Consider the following 24,059-nt stretch of genomic DNA (forward strand, 5'->3'; position numbering starts at 1 on the left):
TTTTAGTTTCATCAATAATTGGCAGCATATCACACAGTTCTGGGAGGGATCACTGTATTTTTTCTAGAAGAAGAACCAATAGTAGTATCAGGTTTTCTGATTTGGCAGCCCACCATCCCAGTACATCAGTTCACTGATCAGGCCGCAAGTATTTACTGAGCACCTGCTACACGTGGGGCACTAAACCAGATACCAGGTTCCAACTGTGGTTGCAGCCACTTTGCTTCCTGTATCCCAGCTTGTGGCTGCATCAGCAGATTTTGTTTACTTCTTTCTACAAGTATCTTATTAGAAAGTCAATTCAACACTGTTCACTTAAGTTTTTTTTCAGCATAAAGTTAGCATCAAGGAGACAGAAGGATGAATTCTCCTACGTCATATTTTCATCCACGTATCCCAACATGAATTATAGGAATAGCACTTCAAGGGAGCATTATTTTCACAGGGAGATTAAAAGGAAGCTTTCACATCCTGTCTTCTTTTGCCCAGTTTCCTAAAAGCTACCTGTCAATGCACGAGAGCACCCTGAGGCTCTGACAAACACTGTACCCGCTACCCAAACAGTCCTGGAGGTCACTGCCAACCTGCAGAGTAACCGTCAGCACTTCTGCACCCTTGGCTTACAGTCTCCCTTTAAGGCATCCAGAATTTCCCATATGGTTTATCTACCAAGCTCAACTAGGGAAAGAACAGAAGTGTGACTCCCTACAGGTTGTTGTTCAATTGACTTCGGGACAAAATTAGGACACGTTTTATCCCGCATGCAGGCTGCCCCCTTCTAATTACATGACTCTTACCTTCATAGACCATATTAAAGATGGAATTACACTAATAATGATAATCACATCCTATTCTCTCCTGTGCCCTAGAAAGGTTATTTTTTTTCCTTTGCTAAAACTGAAGTGACATTTCTCCATTACCAACTCATTCATTCCTACTCATTTCCCCTTCCCTTCCTTGACAGATTGTTCACATGAGTCAATTAACCTCCTTCCATGTGGCTGCAGCTGAAGAAAACATGGCGGTTTTACTTCACCGTGTCTTCTAAGTTATCAATGAGTAGACAAGACTTCCCATCTCAGGGAAGCTAAGCACTAAACACAAACTTACATCTTTTCCCAGTACTCTGAGTTCAAACTGTGTCTCCTTGAAGTGAACCTTTGTAATCCGAGGCCTGAAAAGCAAAACAGATAGTGGGAAGTATTCAGTAGAAAAAGACTGGTTTATAGACTGCTACTGGAATTGTAGAGAGTTCCCTGTACATCCTTCATTCTGGACACCTTCTTGAACAAAACTCCATTCTCACTCTCCTGGGCTTCTCCAATAAATGCAGACAGGCTTGGAGTCCCCAGGCCCTGGTGGTGCTGCCTTCCCAGACACAGTGGAGTGCTACGGGCTCCCGTATCTCTCTCAGATCCTTCCCCATTTAGAGTTAGAACTCAGAGGAGTCCTGGGCCCACAGACTACCCTGGAATGGGTAGGAAATCCTACTACACACAGCTTCAATGGACAAGAGAGTCCAGAACCAAAATACCTGAAATTTACAGAGAAAAGATACACTGATATGCATTGGAAGAAAACTTATACCCAAGTTCACTCATTTACTTGTCAACCACTGGAAAGGTACCTGTTTGCCTTTCCCCAACTCTTTCAATGACATACAAGTCCCATAAGCCAAATACATACAGTGTACAACTTTAATACCAACTCTGCCCTCAAGTTAAACTTACCAGAAATACTTCCCCACTTGTTTTTTATTCTTGTAGACAACAACACCAACCGGAGTTAATCCTAAGAAATACTCAGATTTGTTTTCTCCCTACAAAAACAAACATATGTTTATAACCATAAATTTGTTCATGTAAAAACTTTCTCAAACTGTAACTAGCCGTACACACATAATCTGTTGCATAAATACTAGATCTGGTTTTTGAAAGACATCAGCTTAGAAAGCTAGCTAAGCTATCATGGTAGCTAATGTGCTGCTCATTTTTTTCAAAGTTTTTAAGAAAATTTTTCTTAGTGCTTTCTAACTGGTCACCTCAGTTCATTAAGAGAACCTGGACTACCTACCAATCCAGCCACTGACTGATTCACCCCGTGTTGCTTCTACAGTGGTGTTCAACCCTGGTTGCACATTAACCAGGAATCCCTCATGCAGCTTAAAATGCTGATGCCTGGGTACCATCAAAACTGGTTAAATGAGAATCTGTAATGAAGGGGCCCAGGTATCAAAAACACATAAATGCTCCAGGTGATTCTCCTGTGCAGCCAAGAACTGACCACCACTGGCTGCTCTCAAGGGCCCCTTCCAAGGACTCGTCTTGATCTTACTCTCTGATCGGGACAGTCATGAGTCCTGGTTCACCACCGCCCTCCCCAGAAACCTCAGGCAGCCACCTGCAGACATACACATGGATTTTCTGAGGTCTCCAGCATGCTGCTTCCTATTTCCATTTGTGACTTTAAGACTGCTCAAAAATTTTAAAATACGATCTCTTCTGCTAGGTGAAGACTGGAAACCCTTCATTTCCGGGCAATAACAAATCCCAATTAAGAAAGTGGGATCCTGGGCTTCACTGGTGGCGCAGTGGTTGAGAGTCTGCCTGCCGATTCAGGGGACGCGGGTTCATGCCCCGGTCCGGGAGGATCCCACGTGCCGCGGAGCGGCTGGGCCCGTGAGCCATGGCCGCTGAGCCTGCGCGTCCGGAGCCTGTGCTCCGCAACGGGAGAGGCCACAACAGTGAGAGGCCCCCGTACGGCAAAAAAAAAAAAAAAAAGAAAGAAAATGGGATTCTGAAATGAAAAGGTCACAGAGTGGATACCAAGAACACACAGAGAATTGTGTTTGTATCCATCTTTTTTCTACCCTAAGGTCAAATAACAGCCTGCAAAGTCAAATTCCCAAGGAACATAAGATAACTAATATATTTTCAAAAAACATCAGCTGTTGCCCACTTTCAGTTCTAAAAATTCGATTTTAAAGGAATGTATGGAAGATTCTAACGAATTCGGTTCATTTGCCATAAATTTCCACCTCCCACAAAAAAAATATTTTTGAATTAGAATAAACATTATACAAATGCAGAGGCATTTTGCAGAAGACTCTCTCTTTATACATTTCCTATAAAATATATTTTTTAAAAAACTGAAAACCTAACAAGATTAATGTGGCTAGAAGAAAAAAAATAATAATTACTCCACAAAGTTTTAGAAGTGTTTTTAAAGGACAGCAGTATGGAGCATTTAATGGTTTAATGAGATTAGACTGTAATTTATCAGGGAGCTACTACTTCTCCCAAATATGTAACTTTTATTGCCATATTAACAGTATAACCAGGGATGCTTCTAATTCTTTACAAATAATATGAGATGATTTGTTTTAGCAAACTCTGATGAGCAAAAGACATATTACAAAATGAATACATCAATGAGCTGTTTGCATTACAGTAAGTCTTATCAGGGTTTCTTAAAAATTGAGTTCCAAAAAAAACCCAACTGAGTTCCATAATCCAAATGACAAACATTCAATCTACGTATAATCTTTAGCAATTCACTTCGTGTAAAGAATAAGACAACTGGTCCATTTTCTCAAATAATCAGATTTGTCAATTGGTAACTAAACTCTCATAAAATCAAAGACAATGACATTCCAATCTCACTGGTGTACAATAACCAGTTGGAAACCTTAGAGAAGTGGCTCAAAGTTGAAGATCTGGATCCTGAACACTCAGTACAGATTCAGTGTAAGTGCCCACTGATCATATTCCATAAGTTTTCATCAGCCACTGAAGAAAAACTGCAAAAATTCTCCTATTTATGCAGTGGCAATAACTACAGTAGGCAGTAACCCTAATATTGACAGAACCTGCATATCCAACATAGAACCACCAACAGTTACACATATACTGTTGCCTAAAGTCTACTTTAGCAGGCAGGTGATTTTATGAATGTTTTTCAGCCATTAAATCTATTTTTTGGAAAATCCTCCTGTTTTCTGTCTAATATAATCAATTATAGACCAATTTAAAACTGTTTTGATGTTTAGCTAAGCCCTCTGGAGCTGTTATCCAGGTTGTGTTTTCAAGCCCCGTTAATTGTTTTTCTACACACGGAAATATAATCACAGACCTTTATGCAAAACTCATTAGGCTTTAATCCACGCACGAGATTCTTTGTGTTCAAAAACATCAGATGAAGAAGTATCATCTGCTCGCTAAACAACAGGACTGCTCCTTTCCTTTGGGAGTTCCAGTGACTTTTTAAGAAAATGTCATCAGCTTAAAATACTCTGTGTTAATTAAATGTTACTCACATAGACAGGATGGAGGTCAACACCGTACATCTCCAGGGATTTAGCAGTCCTCAAATAATTCAGCTCCGCTTCAGAAGGAGCCTGACCCCTACGCCCAGCATAAAAACAAAGAGCCTTACTTTACTGATAGTTACTACGCTCACAGAGAACAGAAGCCATTTTCGCTATATTCACTGGAAAAATAAATAATGCTTTGTGCTAATGCAAACATAAGCCTTTGTATTTCAAGAAGACTCTTGCCTTCGTGGTGACAAAATTTTAATACTCTGAGGTGATACTTGTAAGTTAAGTTCATTTACCAAATCTAGTTTTGCTCATTATAGCTGATCTCAGTAGCCCCACATATATTAAAAAGTCTCAGTTTCAGAAACCCCCAAAGAGATTACTGAGCATATAAGCACTCAAATTAAAAAGCATACCCTTTACAGACAGTAAAATGTCTCTGTGTACCGGCAGCTCTCCACCGGGAGGGAAACGAAGGAGAGCAGTGTTGGAGGGAAGAAGAGAATGGGCCCTCACCACCCAACCGGGGCTCATCAGCATCTCCTGAGCACATGTGTAGTCCTTTAGAAACTGTAAAAGTACTTGTCACTTTCTTAATACAAAGTATAAAAATCTTCCCAAAATCTTCATTGGTGACAATATACAGAAAATAGCATTCATTCCTAAAGAGGGTAAGCATCTGCCAGGAATCTCCATGGATGACTGGAACTCTCTCTGTGTGTGTGTGTGTGTGTGTGTGTGTGTGTGTGTGTGTGTGTGTGTGTGTGTGTGTGTGTGTGTGTGTGTGTGTGTGTGTGTGTGTATGAGAGGAGAGAGAGAGAGATTTTTAATGGTTAACAAAAGGAGTCACAAATTTTTAAAAATTAAGAAATCCTGCTTCGATGCAATCCCATGTTTCAGCCATGGTACTCTGGAAAGCCCAGCAATATAATACTTTTGAAATCTATAAAGAAGAATGTTTACCACAAATTAGACACAAGAAAGCTACCAAACCTTGATCAAGCTTTGGTCTTTTAGAAATAACAGTCAACGCCATGCCATAAAACAGATAAGGTCCTTTATCAAAGCTCCCTGATAATTTCAAAACATAAGTGTACTTGGAAACTCCTAGCAGAATCAGTATTCTCAGGATGTGCCAAACACGGTGCCCTTCATAATGTTATAACAGGTACTCTCTTAGCACCCACTTCAGTGAAACCCTAAAACGAAGGACTCTAGAACCAGGCTGGAGAGCATTCTGGGGCATGTTAACACAAGGTGGAAAGCCTAGTTTCTCTGATTGCAATTCAGCAACTGACTTCTGGTGCTACTCACTGAAACAGATCCTTTAGGCAAACATTTTTTGTTGACCAGATTAATTCTACACTTTTTTTCACCTTAACTGTAATACATCTGAAAGAAACCAAGCAAATTCAAAGGGGGATGTTACATAAGAGGCAATAAAGCAAAGTTAATCAGTATAGAGGATTAACCAAAATAACTATAATTAAATTATAACTTCAATGCTGCAGGCCATTAATTGAAAATCCTACTAGTGGAGTGTGTTTATTTCTCAGAAGCGCATGTGGTGTTAACATAATACCCCTTGAGGCTCCACACTGGCATCATGATCTCCAGATTCATTGCTAGAGACTGAATAGGGCTTTGCTTGTAACTGTGAAGAACTTATATACTTAAGACAGAGCAAATCCAGAATACAGTAAGGCTTTTGTGGTAATAACATATATTTATAGTTTAAAAAAAATAAATTTCACAAGGTACTGGTGACTAAAATAAATAGACGATTGCAAAATACAGTATGTACAGAATGATTTCATTGTAAAATCATACATACATAAATCTATATAAAATAAATTTTCTCTATGGGAAATCATGCTAGAGAGAGGTCTGAAAGGCCATTAACTAAAAATATGTTGACTTTAGGTACTGGGATTTACTCTTTTACATTTTTTTTCCCTTTATACTTTTTAAATTGTCTGGGTTTCCTATGTGCATTTTAGTGTTATAAGCAGTAAAAAAAAAAAAAAAACTTTGAAAAGAAAAAATGTTCAAGGCACAGATGAAGAATTTGTTAAGAAACTTTTCTTAAGCCTGTCAATAGCATAAAATGATGGTTGATGGGCGATGTGACATAAAGTGGGATTCTTTTTCTTCCAGCTTTATTGAGATATAATTGACATATAACATTATATAAGTTAAAGGTGTACAACATGTTGATTTGATACATTTATATACTGCAAAATGATCACCACTATAGCATAGCCAACACCTCCATCTCGTTACATAATGACCATTTGTTTTTTGTTGTGATAACATTTGAGATCTACTCTCTTAGCAACTTTCAAGTGTTATGGATAGACCTTGAGGGCATAATGCTTAGTGAAGTAAGACAGATAAAGACAAATTCTTGTATAATACCACCTGTATGTGGAATCTAAAAAAGCCAACCTCATAAAAACAGAGACTAGAACGGCGGTTACCAGGGCCTGGGGTGGGTAGGGAATGGGGCGGTGCGGTGCGGGAAATGGAGAGATGTTGGTCAAAGAATATAAACTTATAGTTTCAAGATGCAGTTCTGGGGCCCTAATGTACAACATGTTGATTATTGTTAATAAAATATGATTCTTACATTAGAGTTTTATGAATCCTTTCTATAGCTTCTTCAAGTTCTTCCTTCTGATCAGGAACAAACCGGTACTCTGACACATACCCCGTAGTATGCTTATACGGATCATAATCTCCAAGTTCCGCTAAAAAAGAAAGAAACTGTAATTTTTTTCCATTTTAGGAAAATATTCCTAAAAATACAGGAATAAAAGTATTCTTCTCATGCTTAAACATTTTCTTCAAATACTTTATTAATAAATGTATATAAGATAATAACTAATTTTAGTTTAAAACAACTCTGATGAGAATATATGGATAGTATAAACAAAATCTTATATTAAAAAGATAAAATTTTTGCTTTCTGCAAGACTATGATTATCATTTTCATTTAAGTTATTCTTACCAGTTTATATGAAGTAAAATGTTGTAAACAGATTTTAAAGTACATATAATGGAAATGCTTGAGGTGAAAAACAACCATAACCTCTCTCAGACAATGACACTAAGAGATAGATCATATGGTTCAAAACGTATTTGCCCCACATAATGGTCATGGAAATATAATACAATGCTGCACATAACCCCATTATAGTTTACACAAAGAAACTAAATGAAACCAGAGAGTTCACTATGTTATGCTTATAAAAATTCTCCCTACATTAATCCACCTTCCAAACCCAACCAGTTCCCCAGTTCATTTACACAACATTTTTCCTAGAATATTTTTTCTAAGCTATTTCTGGTCTGCAAGAATCACACAGGCAAGGAACATGCTGTCTCATCACCCCCATACCCTGCTTGATTCTTAGAAGGGGCTCAGTAAATATAAGTGGAAACAGCCTCAGCTTCAGCCTCCAAAACGACAGTACAACCTGGAGCTGCCCCCATGGCCGCCACATGGATGGCAAGAGCTGACGGACAACGGGTGCGGACTGTGGGCCACGCTCTAAACTGGCGATGGACCTGCCCACGTGGAGTCATCACAACAGCCGCTTGGAAGCAGTGGGATCTCTGAGGCAGAGCGGCTCAGAGGGATCAATCAACTCAGGAGGAATGTAGAATAGAACAAATTTTCAGACCTTCCACGGAATCAAGAATCAGTGCTATTCCTGTGACTAAAACTCCATGCAACCTACTACAAGGGATATGTAACTGGCTTCACTTTTACCCCTTCTGAAGGCACAGTGATTAAAACCTGAATCCTGACTAAATTCAATTTCTTTTTAGCAAAATGTCATTTGATAAGAAGAACTTTATAAACTTGCTTAAAAAGAAAAATTCAAACATTCTTCTCAAGAGCTCTGAAGCAAATTTGCTTAAGTGGAACCTACACTGGATGGCATACGCTCCCAGCTGAGCAGCGGTGTTGACAGGGCAGGGCAGCCGGCCCTGAAGGACATCTTGCTTCACCTGCAAGAAAAACTGATATCTAAAAGAGAAATGGAAAAGAGAGATTAATGATATCTTCCACTACCCTGACCTGTAGCTTCAGACCCTGAAACCCATCACCTTTCACGAAAATAAAGCCACTTTCTTCTCTTTTGTGAGGGGGCCGTTGCGTGAACAGGGACTGTTTACACACACTGCAGAGGCAATCAGGGTAGTGGCTAAAGAGTGCAGGCTCTCAAGTTAAACCAACTGGATTGCATCCCAGCTCAAGGACTCACGAGCTCTTGGCCTTGGGCAGCTGCTTCACATAACAGCCAGGCTCTTCAAAGGTAAAAGTGAGACCATGAAGTATTTACACCTCATCAGGTTGACGTGGAGGTTTCATACAAGCTAGTCTCACCATTCTCATCACTGCCACTGCCACTAACACTACAACATGTTCTCACTGGGATGAAAAAATTACAAGGACCCAGCCAATATGCTATGTGTTATCAGGGTCTAAAATCATGGATACAGGACAGAAAGGTCATTATAATGTAATTCCATCAATCCTCCCACTTATTAAGATGCTGCCCATTATCTGCGGCTTTGCTCATTCCACCTGCTAAAAGAAAACCTTGTATAATAATAGTGCTACTGGGCTTCCCTGGTGGCACAGTGGTTAAGAATCTGCCTGCCAATGCAGGGGACATGGGTTCAACCCCTGGTCCAGGAGGATCCCACATGCCGTGGAGCAAATAAGTCTGTGTGCCACAACTACTGAGCCCATGAGCCACAAATACTGAGCATGCGTGCAACAACTACTGAAACCTGCGTGCTACAACTACTGAAGCCCGTGCACCTAGAGCCCGTGCTCCGCAACAGGAGAAGCCACCGCGATGAGAAGCCCGCACACCGCAACGAAGAGTAGCCTCCACTCACCACTACTAGAGAAAGCCCATGCACAGCAACGGAGACCCAACACAGCCACCATAAATAAATGAATGAATGAATGAATAAATAAATAAATAAATAATACTGCTACCCACTGTTCTAAACATTGTAAATATAGTAACTCATTCCAAGTATTTAACAGACAATAACTTATTTAAGACTTTAAAATGAGGTTAGCACTATTATTATCTCTTTTGCAGATGAAGAAGCTAACAGACACAAAGAGATGAAAAAATTTGTCCACGATCTCGCAACTAGTTAAGTAGCATAGCTAGAACTGGAACCCAGGCAATGTGACCCTAGCACTCTCTTAATCAGGATGTTATGCAACCTTAGCTAGCTTTCCCCCTACCCCTCCCATTCAGCCTTTCTGCCAGTGGGTGAAAGAGGTTTATGAACCAATACAATGAACCATCCATGCCGTCCTCAGCCGCCATCACTTATTCTCCCTCTCTCTCTCTCTCTCATACACACACACACACACACACACACACACACACACACACACACACACACACACACACACACACACACACACACACACCAGGCTGTCTTTTGTGATTTCTCTTTCTTTGCAAGGTGACGCTTGCTGTCAATTGGGAATGGCAGGAAAAAAAGCATAGGAAATTAATTGTAAAAATCAGCTGTGGTAAGTTTTTCTTCACCCAAGGCTCACAACCAAAGTTCTTAGTGAATTTTAGATGCTACTCTGATTATTTCTAGAAGACTGATAATCAACTTCATGCCCACAGGCTTAAATGAAAATCTGCCTAACACCTTGTGTTTTCCCACTACTCAGTTAGTAAATGTCACCACGGTTCTCCAGACACATAAGCAAGGGAAACCCAGGACAATGTGTAACCCCTGGCACCCACGTTCAATCACTAAACCTGTTTTTTGGAGTCTATACACTGTCTTCCATCTCCTAGTCCAGGTCACTAACCACTGGGTTTCTAAAACCTTCACTACCCTTGCCACTAGTCATACTTATCTCCCTTGCAAAAGACCCTTCCAAGAGGTAACTAGGATAATGTCACTCCCTTGATTTAAAAACAAACAAACAAAACTTAAGACACTTCCCTTTGCCTTCAGGACAAAGTTCAAGATCCCTAAGATAGCTTACAACACTTGCTTATTTCTTGAGCCAAATCTCTTGCCATTACCAATGGCTAACCCCACTCCTTAAGTTGCGTTCACTTTCCCAGCCCTACTAACTACTTTCCATTCCCTGAATGCTCATCTTAGATATCAAATCCAGTTTGTTATAATCATCTGGGTTCCTCCTGAAGAGGAGAAAAACAGAGTAAAGTGACATTAGCAGAACTGAAATGCAAAAATATAGAGACATTTCCCCAGAATTACCACTGCTTGCTGGAAACTTGTGTTTAGCTTCACTCCCTTCCTCTATTGTTAACTTGGAATCTCTTTTCCTAAAGTGTATTTTTTTTGAGTAAATGGGTCACAGAGGCACATTTGTCTTGCTCCATTAAGACTTTTATAACATTTGACTGAATAGTAAGATCTTTTGCCAAATAAAGAAACTGAGGGACCTAATCCCATAAGACTTTGCTTCAGAAAGGGAAAGAGAACCAAGGAGATGATTTCTCCTTGCTTTTACAAAGACAGAGCTGAAACAGAGAAAGACAAGCCGGTACAAAGAAAAAGGAACCAGACCCCACTGGTGACTGTATTCCCAGTACCTAGGGTTTAGCACACAGTAACTGCTCAGTAAATAGCTGTTGACTTGATGATAGATATATGAACAGATAGACAGATAGATGAAAATGGAAAAAAATGAACATTCTTTGTTGTCTCTGAGAAATTCATGAAGAAAAAAAAGGACATCTGTTCAAACCTCCCTGGGTAGCCTGCCTTTTAAAGATACTAGAGAGCTTTAAGTCATTCCATTAAAAAAAATAATCCACTAAAATCAAAGGAGACAAGAAAACTATTTTTAACTAATAATTTTATTAATTTTTATCACAGCAAGCATCATATTAGTTTTGTATAAGACAAATCTATGATACAGTAAAATCATACTTTTACATGCTGAACATTTTATCTTACCTCAGGGCTTGTTTTTAACTATATATAACTTATTTTGTCCATTTATGGGACCTAGACTACAATTTTTTATTTAAATTACAGATTTAGAGTTCCTGAGTCTTTCCTTCTACATCATTCTGATTAAGGCTATGACTGCATGTGTGAGTCCTTGTTTGTCTCTGGTTTTAACCCGAGAAATCCCAGTTTGCCTAGAACAGTTCTAGCTTAAGTCTGTTACACATTCCCCATTATAATAACTCTCTTCATCATTCTCCCAAGTGTTAGGATTTGAACAATAAATTACATTGTAACCCTAGTTACATTGTACCCACATTGGGGAAAAAAAAATGTTGATTTAACATGATCCTCTTAATAAGGAAGCTTTCCAGAACACACTCTGGTACAAAGCAGAGGCCGCATTACTGGCTATCTCTGTATGTAAATTACCATACTGGTGTACATGCACTGTGGCCCAAGCTAGATTATCAGCCCTGGGGGAGAAGCCCTCCATCTTGCACCCCATCCTCACTCATCACAACAGTACAACCAGTACAACACAAGAGAAGGGCCTGAAATACTGGCCTCGCCATTTTGTGTTTGTGTGATGTTCATAGAACAGAGCTGAATTGACACCCAGGATGTACAAGCTGCTAAGGACCATAGGCAATTTAGCAAGTGTCAGAGATGAGAAGAACAGGCAAAGGAGATTTGCTTAAAGAAGAGATGCTGTTCTTTCCAGAGCCCAAACAGGAGGTTCTCCTGAGACTTCTGGGGCCCAAGACAGCCAGGAAGGTTCACAGCAACGATGGCTGAAGTGTATCTTCCAATGACTTGAGACCCTGGTGAGGAAACTGAAAGATATGAGGACAAGTAGAAGTTTGATTTCTGGTGCCAGAAAAATGTGACACTGAGACATCTGGGAGGAGAGCACCTGCCTACAGGAAAGGCAGGACGGTTTTCTGCATCCAACAGAGAGGGATGCAGCCTGTGACAGGAACCTAATCATTTTGGATGAAACTTAATGTGCAGGACAGAAGGAAATGTTTAAATAATAACATAGTACTGAACACTGTGGGGGAAATAGCATGTATGACTTAAGAAAAAGAAAAGCAGGAGAGAAAGCACCCACTGACTCTCAAGAGAAAATGACAAAGATTGGGAATAACATTTTTGCAGTTTAAAACTGATGATAAACATACAGGAGCAAAGAGTAGCAGTATCACCTTGTATTTATATAGTCCTTTAAAGGTCACAATGTCTTTTGAATCCATACTGAAATGTGACCCACAGCTCAACTCAGATGTGTTGAGACCCATTAACTTCACTTAGAGAAGGAGACAGGGACACCCGAAGAGAATGTGTGACTGAAGGTCACTCAGCTCATAAAGAAGCTAAAACACACTAACCTTAACAAAGAGAAGGATATGGATTACCCAGTATAATAATAATAAATAATTGACGAGCTAATGTCAATCCCCAACAAAGTACAATAAAATATTAAAAAACAAACACCTGTTTTCAGAAGCTAAAATGTATTCATCATGAACAAGTCATTTGGAACTAACATTATTCTCTTTTTAGAAAGAGTTAAAATTTCAGTGTCATCACACATAGGGTTGTCAGCAAAGCAACAGGCAGACTCCCTCACTCAGACCCACTCACTCTCCGTCTTCTCTCTCTGGAGGACTGAAACCATAGCTCTCTTTTGGTCACTATAGAATCTCCTTGTCCTCAGTGCACTGGACAACAATGCTCCACACAGTATTGAAAGGAGGGTGAGTGAGTGAGTGAATTCTGTCTTTATGTACAAATTCAAGAAATGCAGGCTAGAGGGCAGTAGTAGGATACTCTGATTAATGGATTGACTTTAACCTGGAAGACCTATCCTCAGGGCTCCAAGTTGGTCTTTTCCTCCCTAATTTTTTAGTCAGTAATTTTAAAATATAAGATAATCATTATTTCTATTTTAACTACCCCTACCATCTACTGAACACTTCATTTTTGCATTATGGTAAGTACTTGGCATGTATTATCTTATATATTCCTCCATCATCTTTTATTTATTTATTTTTGGCTGCGTTGGGTCTTCGTTGCTGCGTGCAGGCTTTCCCTAGTTGCGGCGAGCAGGGGCTACTCTTCGTTGTGGTGCGCGGGCTTCTCATTGAGGTGCCTTCTCTTGTTGCGGAGCATGGGCTCTAGGCGCGCGGACTTCAGTAGTTGTGCCTCACGGGCTCTAGAGCACAGGCTCAGTAGTTGTGGCGCATGGGCTTAGCTGCTCCGAGGCATGTGGGATCTTCCCGGACCAGGGCTCAAACCCATGTCCCCTGCATTGGCTGGTGGATTCTTAACCAATGCACCACTTGGGAAGTCCCCCGTCATCTTTCTGAAGAAATACTATAATGCCATTTTACAGATGTGAAAACTGAGACTTTAAAAGGTTATGTAATCTTCTCAAGATAACACAACCAGTGAGTGGCAGAGCAAGGCTGCAAACCCCAGCCTGTCTGCCTCCAAAGGCTGCCTTCTTAACGAATATGTGCATTATGCTTATCGAATCTGCAGAAGATAGCTATGAATGACACATAATACATGGAAGGCTGTCATAATATTTTGAATCAGAATTGAAAATAAGTTTAACAGATGTCATGAGGACACAAATTATTTTAAAAACTGATAAAGAGAAAAGAGATTAGATTTATTTCGCATAAACCTAGAAAGAAAACCTAGTGCTGATGACAGAAGTTCCAGAGATCTTTTATTTCTTATTGAACTTCCAACTGCTTTGTGAAGCAGTAAGGTTTCCTCTCTTTAAAATGTTTAAGAAGAAAGAAGCTGGCTAACATCTCAGGAACTTTTTATAAAAATGGAGGGTAGGATATATGACCTCAGAGTCCCCCAACTTCATCTATTCAGAAAACATTTTAGAGCACATAGCAGGTACTCCCAGTTGAAGCAATTCTATTAACTTATATTTTTCATAGTCTGAAGCCTTATTTTTTAATGTATCCCATTCATCTAAAAAATTTTCCCCCTAGATACAGTGTCCTTCTGGAATACATCATCTAGCATGATAATTTATCTACATGAGAAGATTCAATGCAGCATATATATAATTTTAAAAAGGAAACAAGCTGGGTAGTCATCCACAAGGGTGGGAGTAAAACAAATGGGTTAGATGGTGAAAGAGGTCTGTAACCGTATGTATGAAATTGTGTGACTTTCAAAAAAAACTATACATGGAAGAATAAGTAAAAGCATGTTTAGGGGCTTCCCTGGTGGTGACCCGGTGGTTAAGACTCTGTGCTTCCAATGCAGGGGGTGCAGGTTTGATCCCTGGCTGGGGAACTAAAATCCCACATGCGCGCGGCCAAAAAAAAAAGGGAGCTGTGTTTGACTCTGTACTATATTTTGTCCTTTAACTGTTCTTAGATGGAATCACCACAATAAAAATAATGATTATTTTTTTTTTAAAAAAGCATGTTTATTTGTGATGACCTAGAGGGGTGGGATAGGGAGGCTCAAGAGGGAGGGGATATGGGGATATATGTATACTTATAGCTGATTCACTTTGTTGTACAGCAGAAACCAACATAACATTGTAAAGCAATTATACTCCAATAAAGAAAAAATAAATAAAATAATAAAATAAAATTCAGGGAAAAAAAGCATGTTTACTGTAGCTTTATTTTTCATATCAAAAATTACAAACTATGTATAAAATAGATGGAATAAGAACCTACTGTATAACACAGGGAACTATATTCAATATCTTGTAATAACCTATGACAGAAAAGAATCCGAAAAAGAATATATATGTGTATGTATAATGAATCACTTTGCTGTACACCTGAAACACTGTAAATCAACTATACTTCAATTTTTTAAATTAAATTTCATAAAAAAGAAAAAAGAAATAGAAGAGAGAAAGTGAAGGAAAAAAATTACAAACAACCTAAGAGCCAGTACAGAGTAGGTTGGAACAATTTTCCAATGAACGGAAGCAAGATAAATGTTCGACTTGAAAATGCTGGCCTAAGTATGCTTTTCCTTTAGTAGCTTATTTTGGGGGATTCTGTCTTTTGGTTTCAGTTTTTGCTTTTGCCAAAATTATCTCATGTAATTGACTCCCTTCCCTTTTTAAGATCATTATGCCTAACCATTTAAGTTAGCATATTCATGCAAATCAATGATTTTATCTCTAGGATATACTAAGAGTCAGTATACAATAATATCACATTAAATGCTCATTTAACTTACTTAAATTCGACTCTATGTTTTGTACAATAAAAACAAATTATCATAGATCATGGCCACTAACTAAGCCAACAATATCATCTGGTTCTTTACATGAAATGGTCTAAAACTTGAGGAAAAAAGGCTGTATTCAATATATTGTGCGGTTGTAGATTACACACAAATCCATATGTTCTGCTAATGAGCTGTTAGTAGATTCTAAAGGGAAATTTCTCTTCGTCATCAGTATTTGGTAAACAGATGTGAAGTAATGCATTATAAAACACTGCTCTTTCCCCCCTTTCTTAATACTAAATCAAGTATCTTTTGGAATCTAACTCTCATTTAAGATGTAACTCACTGGGGGACTTCCCTGGTGGCGCAGTGGTTAAGAATCGGCCTGCCAGTGCAGGGGACACGGGTTCGATCTCTGGTCCGGGAAGATCCCACATGCCGCAGAGCAGCAAAGCCCATGCGCCACAACTACTGAACCTGCACTCTAGGGACCGTGTGTCGCAACTACTGAGCCCGAGTGCTGCAACTACCGAAGCCCACGTACCTAGAGCCCATGTTCCGCAACAAGAGAAGCCACCACAATGAGAAGCCCGTGCACTGCAATGAAGAATAGCCCCCGCTCGCCACAACTAGAGAAAGCCCGTGCGCAGCAACGAAGAACCAACGCAGCCAAAAAAAAAAAAAAAGGCTTCCCTGGTGGTGCAGTGGTTGAGAGTCCGCCCTGCCGATGCAGGGGACGCAGGTTTGTGCCCCGGTCCGGGAGGATTCCGCGTGCCCCGGAGCAGCTGGGCCCGTGGGCCATGGCCGCTGAGCCTGCGCGTCCGGAGCCTGTGCTCCACAACGGGAGAGGCCGCAGCAGTGAGAGGCCCACGTACCACACACACACACACAAAGACGTAACTCACTGAACCACCAGAGCAAGAAAGAATGAAATAATAAGTGCTAGCATTTATCAAGCACTTAACTACGAGCCGAAAGCACTTAACTATGAGCCAAAACAACCAACTTATAAGAGCTTTACAAACATTATTCCATTTAATGCTTACAAAAACCTTACGATACAGGTACATCTCCAATATTACAGGTGAGGAAATTGAGCACAGAGAGGTTACTGATAACATCAAAATGAAGAACTTTCCTTGTATTTTCATAAAATGTTGTGCCCTGTAATTCCCTAATGAGTTACAGATATAAATGTGCATTTATACCACTTGGACTCAGTTTCCCCATAAGCCCTCAACTCAGAAATCCCTCTTGAATGCAAAGACTCTTCATGAAATTCTAGCCCTGCCTTTGCAAGTGCTCGTTAACAATGTGGTGATAGGAGACGCAAAGCAGATGTCAGCACAATTCTACAAATGAGGCCTAATTACAGCACTTCAGAGCGGAAGAGAAAAGGTCTGATTAGCTGACCCTCTTCTCACTCTTCTGTGTGCAGTGCAGAATCAAGACAAAAGAAAGTCTAAGGAAAAAGATGAAAGGATAGAACAGAAACAAGACCATAGACTGTCTTAGTTATCAAGGAGATGATTTCCAATTTTCTGAGCAATGCATTAGGCTTTACTCAAGCCAATGACGGGCTCACTAGGAAAACTGACCATTTAGAGTTAAGTTAGGGAAAACGCTTCTGTTTTTGCTATCACATGCAGGCAGGTCACTAGTGGAATAAGTGAAAACATAATGCTATTGTCTGCTCTTTATAAGCCATTTTCAAATGTTGGTGTGGGCTGCTTTAACAATATAATCAATACGAATCAGAAATCCTGTCTTAACTGAAATAAGATATTTGATGACAAAGGTAAAGTAATGCATTAAAAAACACTGGGTTTTTTCTCTCCCTTAATACTAAAAGCAATTATCTTTTCATTTTCCATAGAGATGAATGAAATCCCTGAACAGCTGATATTTAAGCTACAACAATTAAAGAGAAGTGAGTGGCTCTTCAAGTTTATAATTACGTATGCAAACTCAGCATCAAAATACTGTCTCTACATGAATGAATTTATCCATGAAACAGAAACAGACTCACAGACATAGAGAACAGACTTGTGGTTGCCAAGGGGGAGGTGGGGTGGGGGAGGGAGGGATTGGGAGTTTGGAATTAGCAGATGCAAACTATTATAGATAGAATGGATAAACAAGGTCCTACTGTATAGCACAGGGAACTATATTCAATATCCTGTAAGAAACCATGGGAAAAGAATATGAAGAAGAATATATATGTATATGTATAACTGAATCACTTTGCTGTACAGCAGAAACTAACAAAACATTGTAAATCAACTGTACTATAAAATAAATTTAAAAAAATATATATCCTCCATTTATGCAGTTCAGATGGCTACGTTTACAGGACTACAAAGACTGAATGCATCCTTCACAATAACAATACAGAAATATCCCATCACAGCAGATGCAGAATCTATTATCATGTCATCCAGGTCCATTCCATTGTTCAAACACATCTATCGTCAGACACTGAACTGCCTCACGCAATGCTAGTTTAAATTTAACTCTCACAGTAGTCCCATTACAAAATGCCTGCAGACACCCATCCAAATATTTGACCCCAATTTGTTTTAAATAAAGCCTTTTGTATATGTCATACCTGTACTGATCAAAAGCAAAGTCAGTACTATACCTGGTTATTTCTTCTTTAAGCTTACATGGATCTTCGGCATAGAATTTAATACCAAAATACAAAGTATACGGAGGTCCAGCTAAAAATAAGAAATAGAAATTAAATTTCACATTATAAATTAGTCAAAGTAGTAGTGTAATATTACACAACTACTAAAAATTACACTCAGCAAAAATATTTGCAAACCATATACTGGATAAGAGGTTAATATCCAAAATATATGAGGAACTTATACAACTCAATAGCAAAAAACCAAATAACCCAATTAAAATAATGGAACCTAAATAAACATTTTTCCAAAGAAGACATTCAAATGGCCAAAAGATACATGAAAAGATATTCAACATGGCTAATCATCAGGAAAATGCAAATCAAAACCACAGTGAGATGCCAACCTCACAGCTACAAGAAGGGCTATTGTCAAAAAGACAAAAGTGGGGCTTCCCTGGTGGCGCAGTGCTTGAGAGTCCGCCTGTCGATGCAGGGGACACGGGTTCGTGCCCCGGTCCAGGAGGATCCCACATGCCACGGAGCGGCTGGGCCCGTGAGCCATGGCCGCTGAGCCTGCACGTCCGGAGCCTGTGTTCCGCAATGGGAGAGGCCACAACAGTGAGAGGCCCGTGTACCACAAAAAAAAAAAAAAAAAAAAAAAAGACAAAAGTGTTGATGAGGATGTGGAGAAAGGGGAAGCCTTGTGCACTGTTGGTGGAATGGAAATTGATCAAACCATTAGGGAAAACAGTATGGAAGTTCCTCAGAAAGTTAAAAACGGAGCTACCATATGAGCCAACAATCCCACTACTGGGTATTTATCCAAAGGAAATGAAATCAGGATCTCCAAGAGATGTATGCACCCCCATTTTCACTGCAACATTATTTACAAAAGCCAAGACATGGAAACAACCTATCAGTAGATGAATGTGCACAAAGAAATGGGATATACATACACAATGTAATATTATTCAGCCATGAAAAGAAGGAAATCCTCCCATTTGTGACAACATGGATGAACCTGGAGAACATTAAGCTACGTGCAACAAGCCAGACACAAAAAAAACAAATACTGCCTGATCTCACTTATATGTGGAACCTAAAACAGTCACATGCCTAAGTGCAGAGAGTAGAATGGTGGCTGCCCAGGGCCAGGAGGAGGGAGACATGGGAAGCTGTCAGTCAAACAGTAAAAAGTGTCAGTTATGCAAGATGAATGAGTTCTGGTGATTTAATGTAGAGTTTGGGGACGATAATTAACTATTGTATACTACTACTGTATTACATATTTGAAATTGGCTAAGAGGATAGATCTTAATTTAAATCTTCTCACCCCACGCCCACCCCGGTAACTATGCCGAGGTTATAGATAAATTATTTAGGTTGACGTGGTACTCTTTTCACAATGTATACGTCTGTCAAAACATCAAGTTGTACACCTTAAATATATACAAATTTTTTATGTCAAAGATACCTCAACAAAGTTGTTTAAAAAATTACACTCACCAAGAATTTCTAAAGACAGAAAATGCAAAATGAAAAAACAAGGGTTCAGAATTGGGCAATAGTAAGGCTTCAACTATGTAGTTATCTATGTAGTATGGGTCTATGTGCTCATAAACACAAGAAAAAAGACAGGACCAAATACATTAGAATATTGCCAGTTCTTCTCATCTCTGGTTAGTGAGATAAGCACAAGTTTTATTTACTTTAATTTTTCCATTTTTCACATTTTCTACAACATATGTATTTTTCATAATGAATAAAGATCACTGATAAACAAAATGAATAGTTTTAAAAACCACCTAAGTATTGCAAAAAGTACCCCCCAAATCTGCAAAATGGTGGAAACAATTTAAATGCTCAGCAGCAGGTGGACCACTTAAGTCAACCACAGGACATACACAGGGTACCATTCAACCGTTTAAATGGGCAGAGGGGAACTTTATGTATTGATGGGAAAAGATCACCAAGCTCTATTTCTGACTGTAGAAATATGACTCCTTCTGTGTGTAAAAGAAAGTTATCTGTTAAAATATGGGCCCACACCCCAACAGAAGAATGCATAAGAAATTACCAAGAGTGGTAAACTTTGGGAAGAGGGGCTGTAAACTTTTTTTGCCCAGCTTTATTGAGGTATAATTGACAAATTAAATTATAAGATATTGAAAAGTATACATTGTGAAAGCATTTCTCTCCAGCAAGCTAATTAACACATCCATCCCCTCACATACTAACTTTTCCTTTCAGTGAGAACATTTAAATTCTACTTTTAGCAAAACTGATAAGTCAGAAATTTCTTATCATGTATATCTCTTACCATTTAAAAACAAAATTATCAGTGAGGCTATGTGGTAGGATTAGGAGCAATATTTGTTTCATTCTTAAACTTTTCTGAATCTAAAAATATGTTCTTACATATTTAAGAACACATTTCTCATCTCAGTCATTTACCACACACAGAAGAACTACATGCACAAATACCAAATATATATGAAACAAAATCTGGAATTGTACCTGGGAAAATATAAAATATAATTAAACACTCATACTGTGCAAGAGGACACAAGCCCCTTCGTTTGCCAGCCACACTACATTTTCACTAGAAATATTTCTATTTCAGAAGGTACAAATATAACCTGCACTGTTTCCAAAACTGCATACTTCTGAGCAATGTGGTAACTAGATCTTATATTAAATCTGTTTTAAAATGGATTTGTTACCTGGTGCACCAATCGGTGGTCATAGTTTCTAATTATTTTCTCCAACAAAAGCTCTCCCACACAAATAAAAAAGATATGAAACAGGCAGCTGTGTAAAAATACTTCCACCCACACACTGTTATCCCAAGTCTCTGATACTGTATAACAGACATACAGTTTATTTTCATTTTTAACTAAGTAAATAAAGTCACAAATTTAGAAGCTGGGGAGAGGAAGTTACATAGAACAACAGATAACAAAGCCATAATGAACTTACAATATATGAACTATGTTATTATTTATTATTATTATGACACACAAGCTATGTGTATAAAACCCCTGTTCCTGGCACACAGAAGACAAGCAACACTAGGGCCTCGTCCTGCTCCCCCAAGCTACGCCTTCCTGTGTAAGGCACGCCTTAGGCTGGAGCTTTTTTAGAAACTAAATTTTAAAAGAAACTTTGTTACAATTTACGGTTAGAGTTGATTCCATACGTCCGAGTTCTATGTTTCCTTATTTTATTTCTGACAAACAGACCTCTACCCCTGAACACAGATGTCAAGGAGGCACTGACTGTTAAGTATTTAGAAAAGCCAGGAAGTCCACCCGCTGCTGATCTGTGCCAATCAAACTCTGTGTTACTGAGCAGATGGGTCCACCTGCACCTGCAGGACACCAGGGCTGGCATCTGGGGGCAGAAGGAGCACAGATGCTGCTGAGATGGTGCACAAAGGGAGGACTCCAGACTCCAGAGCTGCTTTTATCCTCTGCAACATGACAGATTGAACCCTAGTGACCAAGCCTAGATAGTTGAAATGTATTTAGTGATGAGCAGTTAAGCAGAAGTTTGAAAAATATATAATGAAAAACATTGTTTGGACTAATTTTCTTTAAGGACTTTTGGCCCAAATCAGCCCTCCCTTTCCCACTTACATACAAAGTGTCTGGTGTCCAAATATATAAATTACTATTCGACTGTATTTGATAATGTGCAAAAATGTTTCCTAAACATCTGATTCCCAACAAGCATCTGGTAACATATGCAAGGCAGGAAAAGCTCCAAGGAGGTAAAGCAACTCGCCCAAGATCCCAATGATGAGAACCACGTTTGCTAGTACTTAGAGTTCAGTGCCTGCTGGCCACTATTGCATACAGGCTCTCAGGGAAAATATTATAATACCTTTAGAGCAAGCAAATACTTCATCTACACATCACTGTTTTATAGATCAATCAAAGGCTAGAGAAATGGAGATTTTGGAGCAAGGATATGTCTACCCAGGTATTTTTTGGCTTCCTAGCCTAAGACTGACTATAAATATCAGGTGCTGATGAAGTAAATTCCTAGATTATCATCTTGATCTATGTCTTTCCACAGAGTCTACCTTTAAGAAATCCTTATGTAAAGTAAGTTAATGTTGTTTTACTCTAGCAAAATAGAAGCCAGAAACTGGGAATCCTCTAATCTACCTTTTGTGAAGACTAATTTCAAGGCCTTTAATGATAATAGTCTCCCATTAGCTCAGGATAACTAAATCATAATGCACCTATGAGAATCCTGATGACTAGCAAATATTCTGTCATTTTTACAGATATTCCTTCTGACTTATCTGCTGGAGATGTGAGAGCCATTCTCCCTCATTAATTATCAAACTATCTTATGAGATAAAAAATTATGCATTATTCACTTACATAACTTTTCTTCAGTTGTTAATATCAGTGTTTTATTCTTCCTGTACGTCAAATTTTTAATAGGATGACATTTATTTAGGATGAGAAAGTAATTGCATTACAGATTATAGATATTAAACATAATATTTCATGCCATGTAATGAAATAGATACTTCAAATGCTCTTAGGAACACTTGAATAATACACCTTAAATAAAATAATTTCTATTTTTCTTCATCATTTGGGTAGAAATCTCAACTTTTTTCTTATAAAAAACCTTTGCATTTGTTTTAAAATAACAATTCCTGAAATTTTGGACTGGTATTTTTTTTATTTTTTTATACAGCAGGTTCTTATTAGTCATCCATTTTATACACATCAGTGTATACATGTCAATCCCAATCGCCCAATTCATCACACCACCACCCTCACCACCATGCGCCCCCGCCGCTTTCCCCGCTTGGTGTCCATATGTTTGTTCTCTACATCTGTGTCTCTCTTTCTGCCCTGCAAACTGGTTCATCTGTACCATTTTTCTAGTTGAACTGGTAATAAAATAAGTGGTTCAAATGGACAAGACAGATATTTACTGTATTTATTATTATACCTGAATATTTTGGAAAAGTGCAGATTTCTAGATCCCAAGGGATGAGACTTGTTAAACTGGAGTGCCTACCATTCACACGAGGATACCTCTTGGAAGTTTTCTGCATTCACATCTAATCACATGAACCTCCTGCTTCTCCTCAGCCTTTACTGGGCAGTTTGCTCACTCAGGAAGCATGTGGTATTAGAAGTCAGAAGGTCAGGACTTCAGTCATCCCTCTGCTGTCAAGCAGCATCTCATCCATGGCAGGTCATAAGCTGTTTCTGATTAGGATTTACTCCTGTGTAGGCTGAGTACGCAGAACTTGATGATGTCTAAGGTATATATTTTGAGGCCTCCAGCCCCATCTTTGAAACCTGTTGCCCACTCCCATCCAGAATGCTGGCCCCTAGCGGCTATGTTTGCACTGACCTTGCAAAAAGCCTAGACATAGCTGACGGGACTGAAGTGAGCTACTGACTCAAACTGGGCTGGTCCGACACCCGCCCTAGAATTCGGAATTGCAATTCAGAGACAGTCAGTGCACTTCTGCCTGTGGCTAGAGCTCTAACTTGGAAACTGAGGAGGCTTAAAGAGAGCCAGGCCACAGACAGAAACAAAAATGATGCTGATGTTCAGAGAAACAGTACTCACTGAGTCCCTGACTGTTCGTTCTGCAGTTCTTAGCTCCCAGTTCCTTTCTGAGGCACAGCTCGGTTCCTGCCCTTGGGGTCCGTAAAGCATCATGGGACCCATTTTACCACAGGGAGTGAGCCAATACACATGGGAAGTACAGACTCAGAATGGGGGTAAGAGAGGCCAGAAGAATCCACTAGATCTTATTAGCAATAATTTGTACATTAAAACAAAATGGTCTAATGATACAGTTTCAGTTTGGGAAGATGGCAAACATTTTGGAGATGGACA

General features: G+C 39.2%; 1 protein-coding gene across 1 annotated transcript in view; it reads right to left on the reverse strand.

Moving 5' to 3' along the window:
• The window catches only part of EPB41L4A (erythrocyte membrane protein band 4.1 like 4A), a gene marked incomplete at both ends in the record, with an annotated part of 257,309 nt that overhangs the window by 99,113 nt on the left and 134,137 nt on the right, over window positions 1-24,059 (reverse strand). Inside the window, 6 exons of the mRNA XM_082837350.1 lie at window positions 1,111-1,174; window positions 1,731-1,819; window positions 4,316-4,403; window positions 6,948-7,068; window positions 8,257-8,354; window positions 18,183-18,261. Coding sequence (XP_082693476.1) covers window positions 1,111-1,174; window positions 1,731-1,819; window positions 4,316-4,403; window positions 6,948-7,068; window positions 8,257-8,354; window positions 18,183-18,261 — 539 coding nt within the window. The remainder of the gene's footprint in view (window positions 1-1,110; window positions 1,175-1,730; window positions 1,820-4,315; window positions 4,404-6,947; window positions 7,069-8,256; window positions 8,355-18,182; window positions 18,262-24,059) is intronic.

This window comes from Leucopleurus acutus, assembly GCF_964270905.1.
Source record: "Leucopleurus acutus genome assembly, chromosome: 3".
Taxonomy (NCBI): Eukaryota; Metazoa; Chordata; class Mammalia; order Artiodactyla; family Delphinidae; genus Leucopleurus; species Leucopleurus acutus.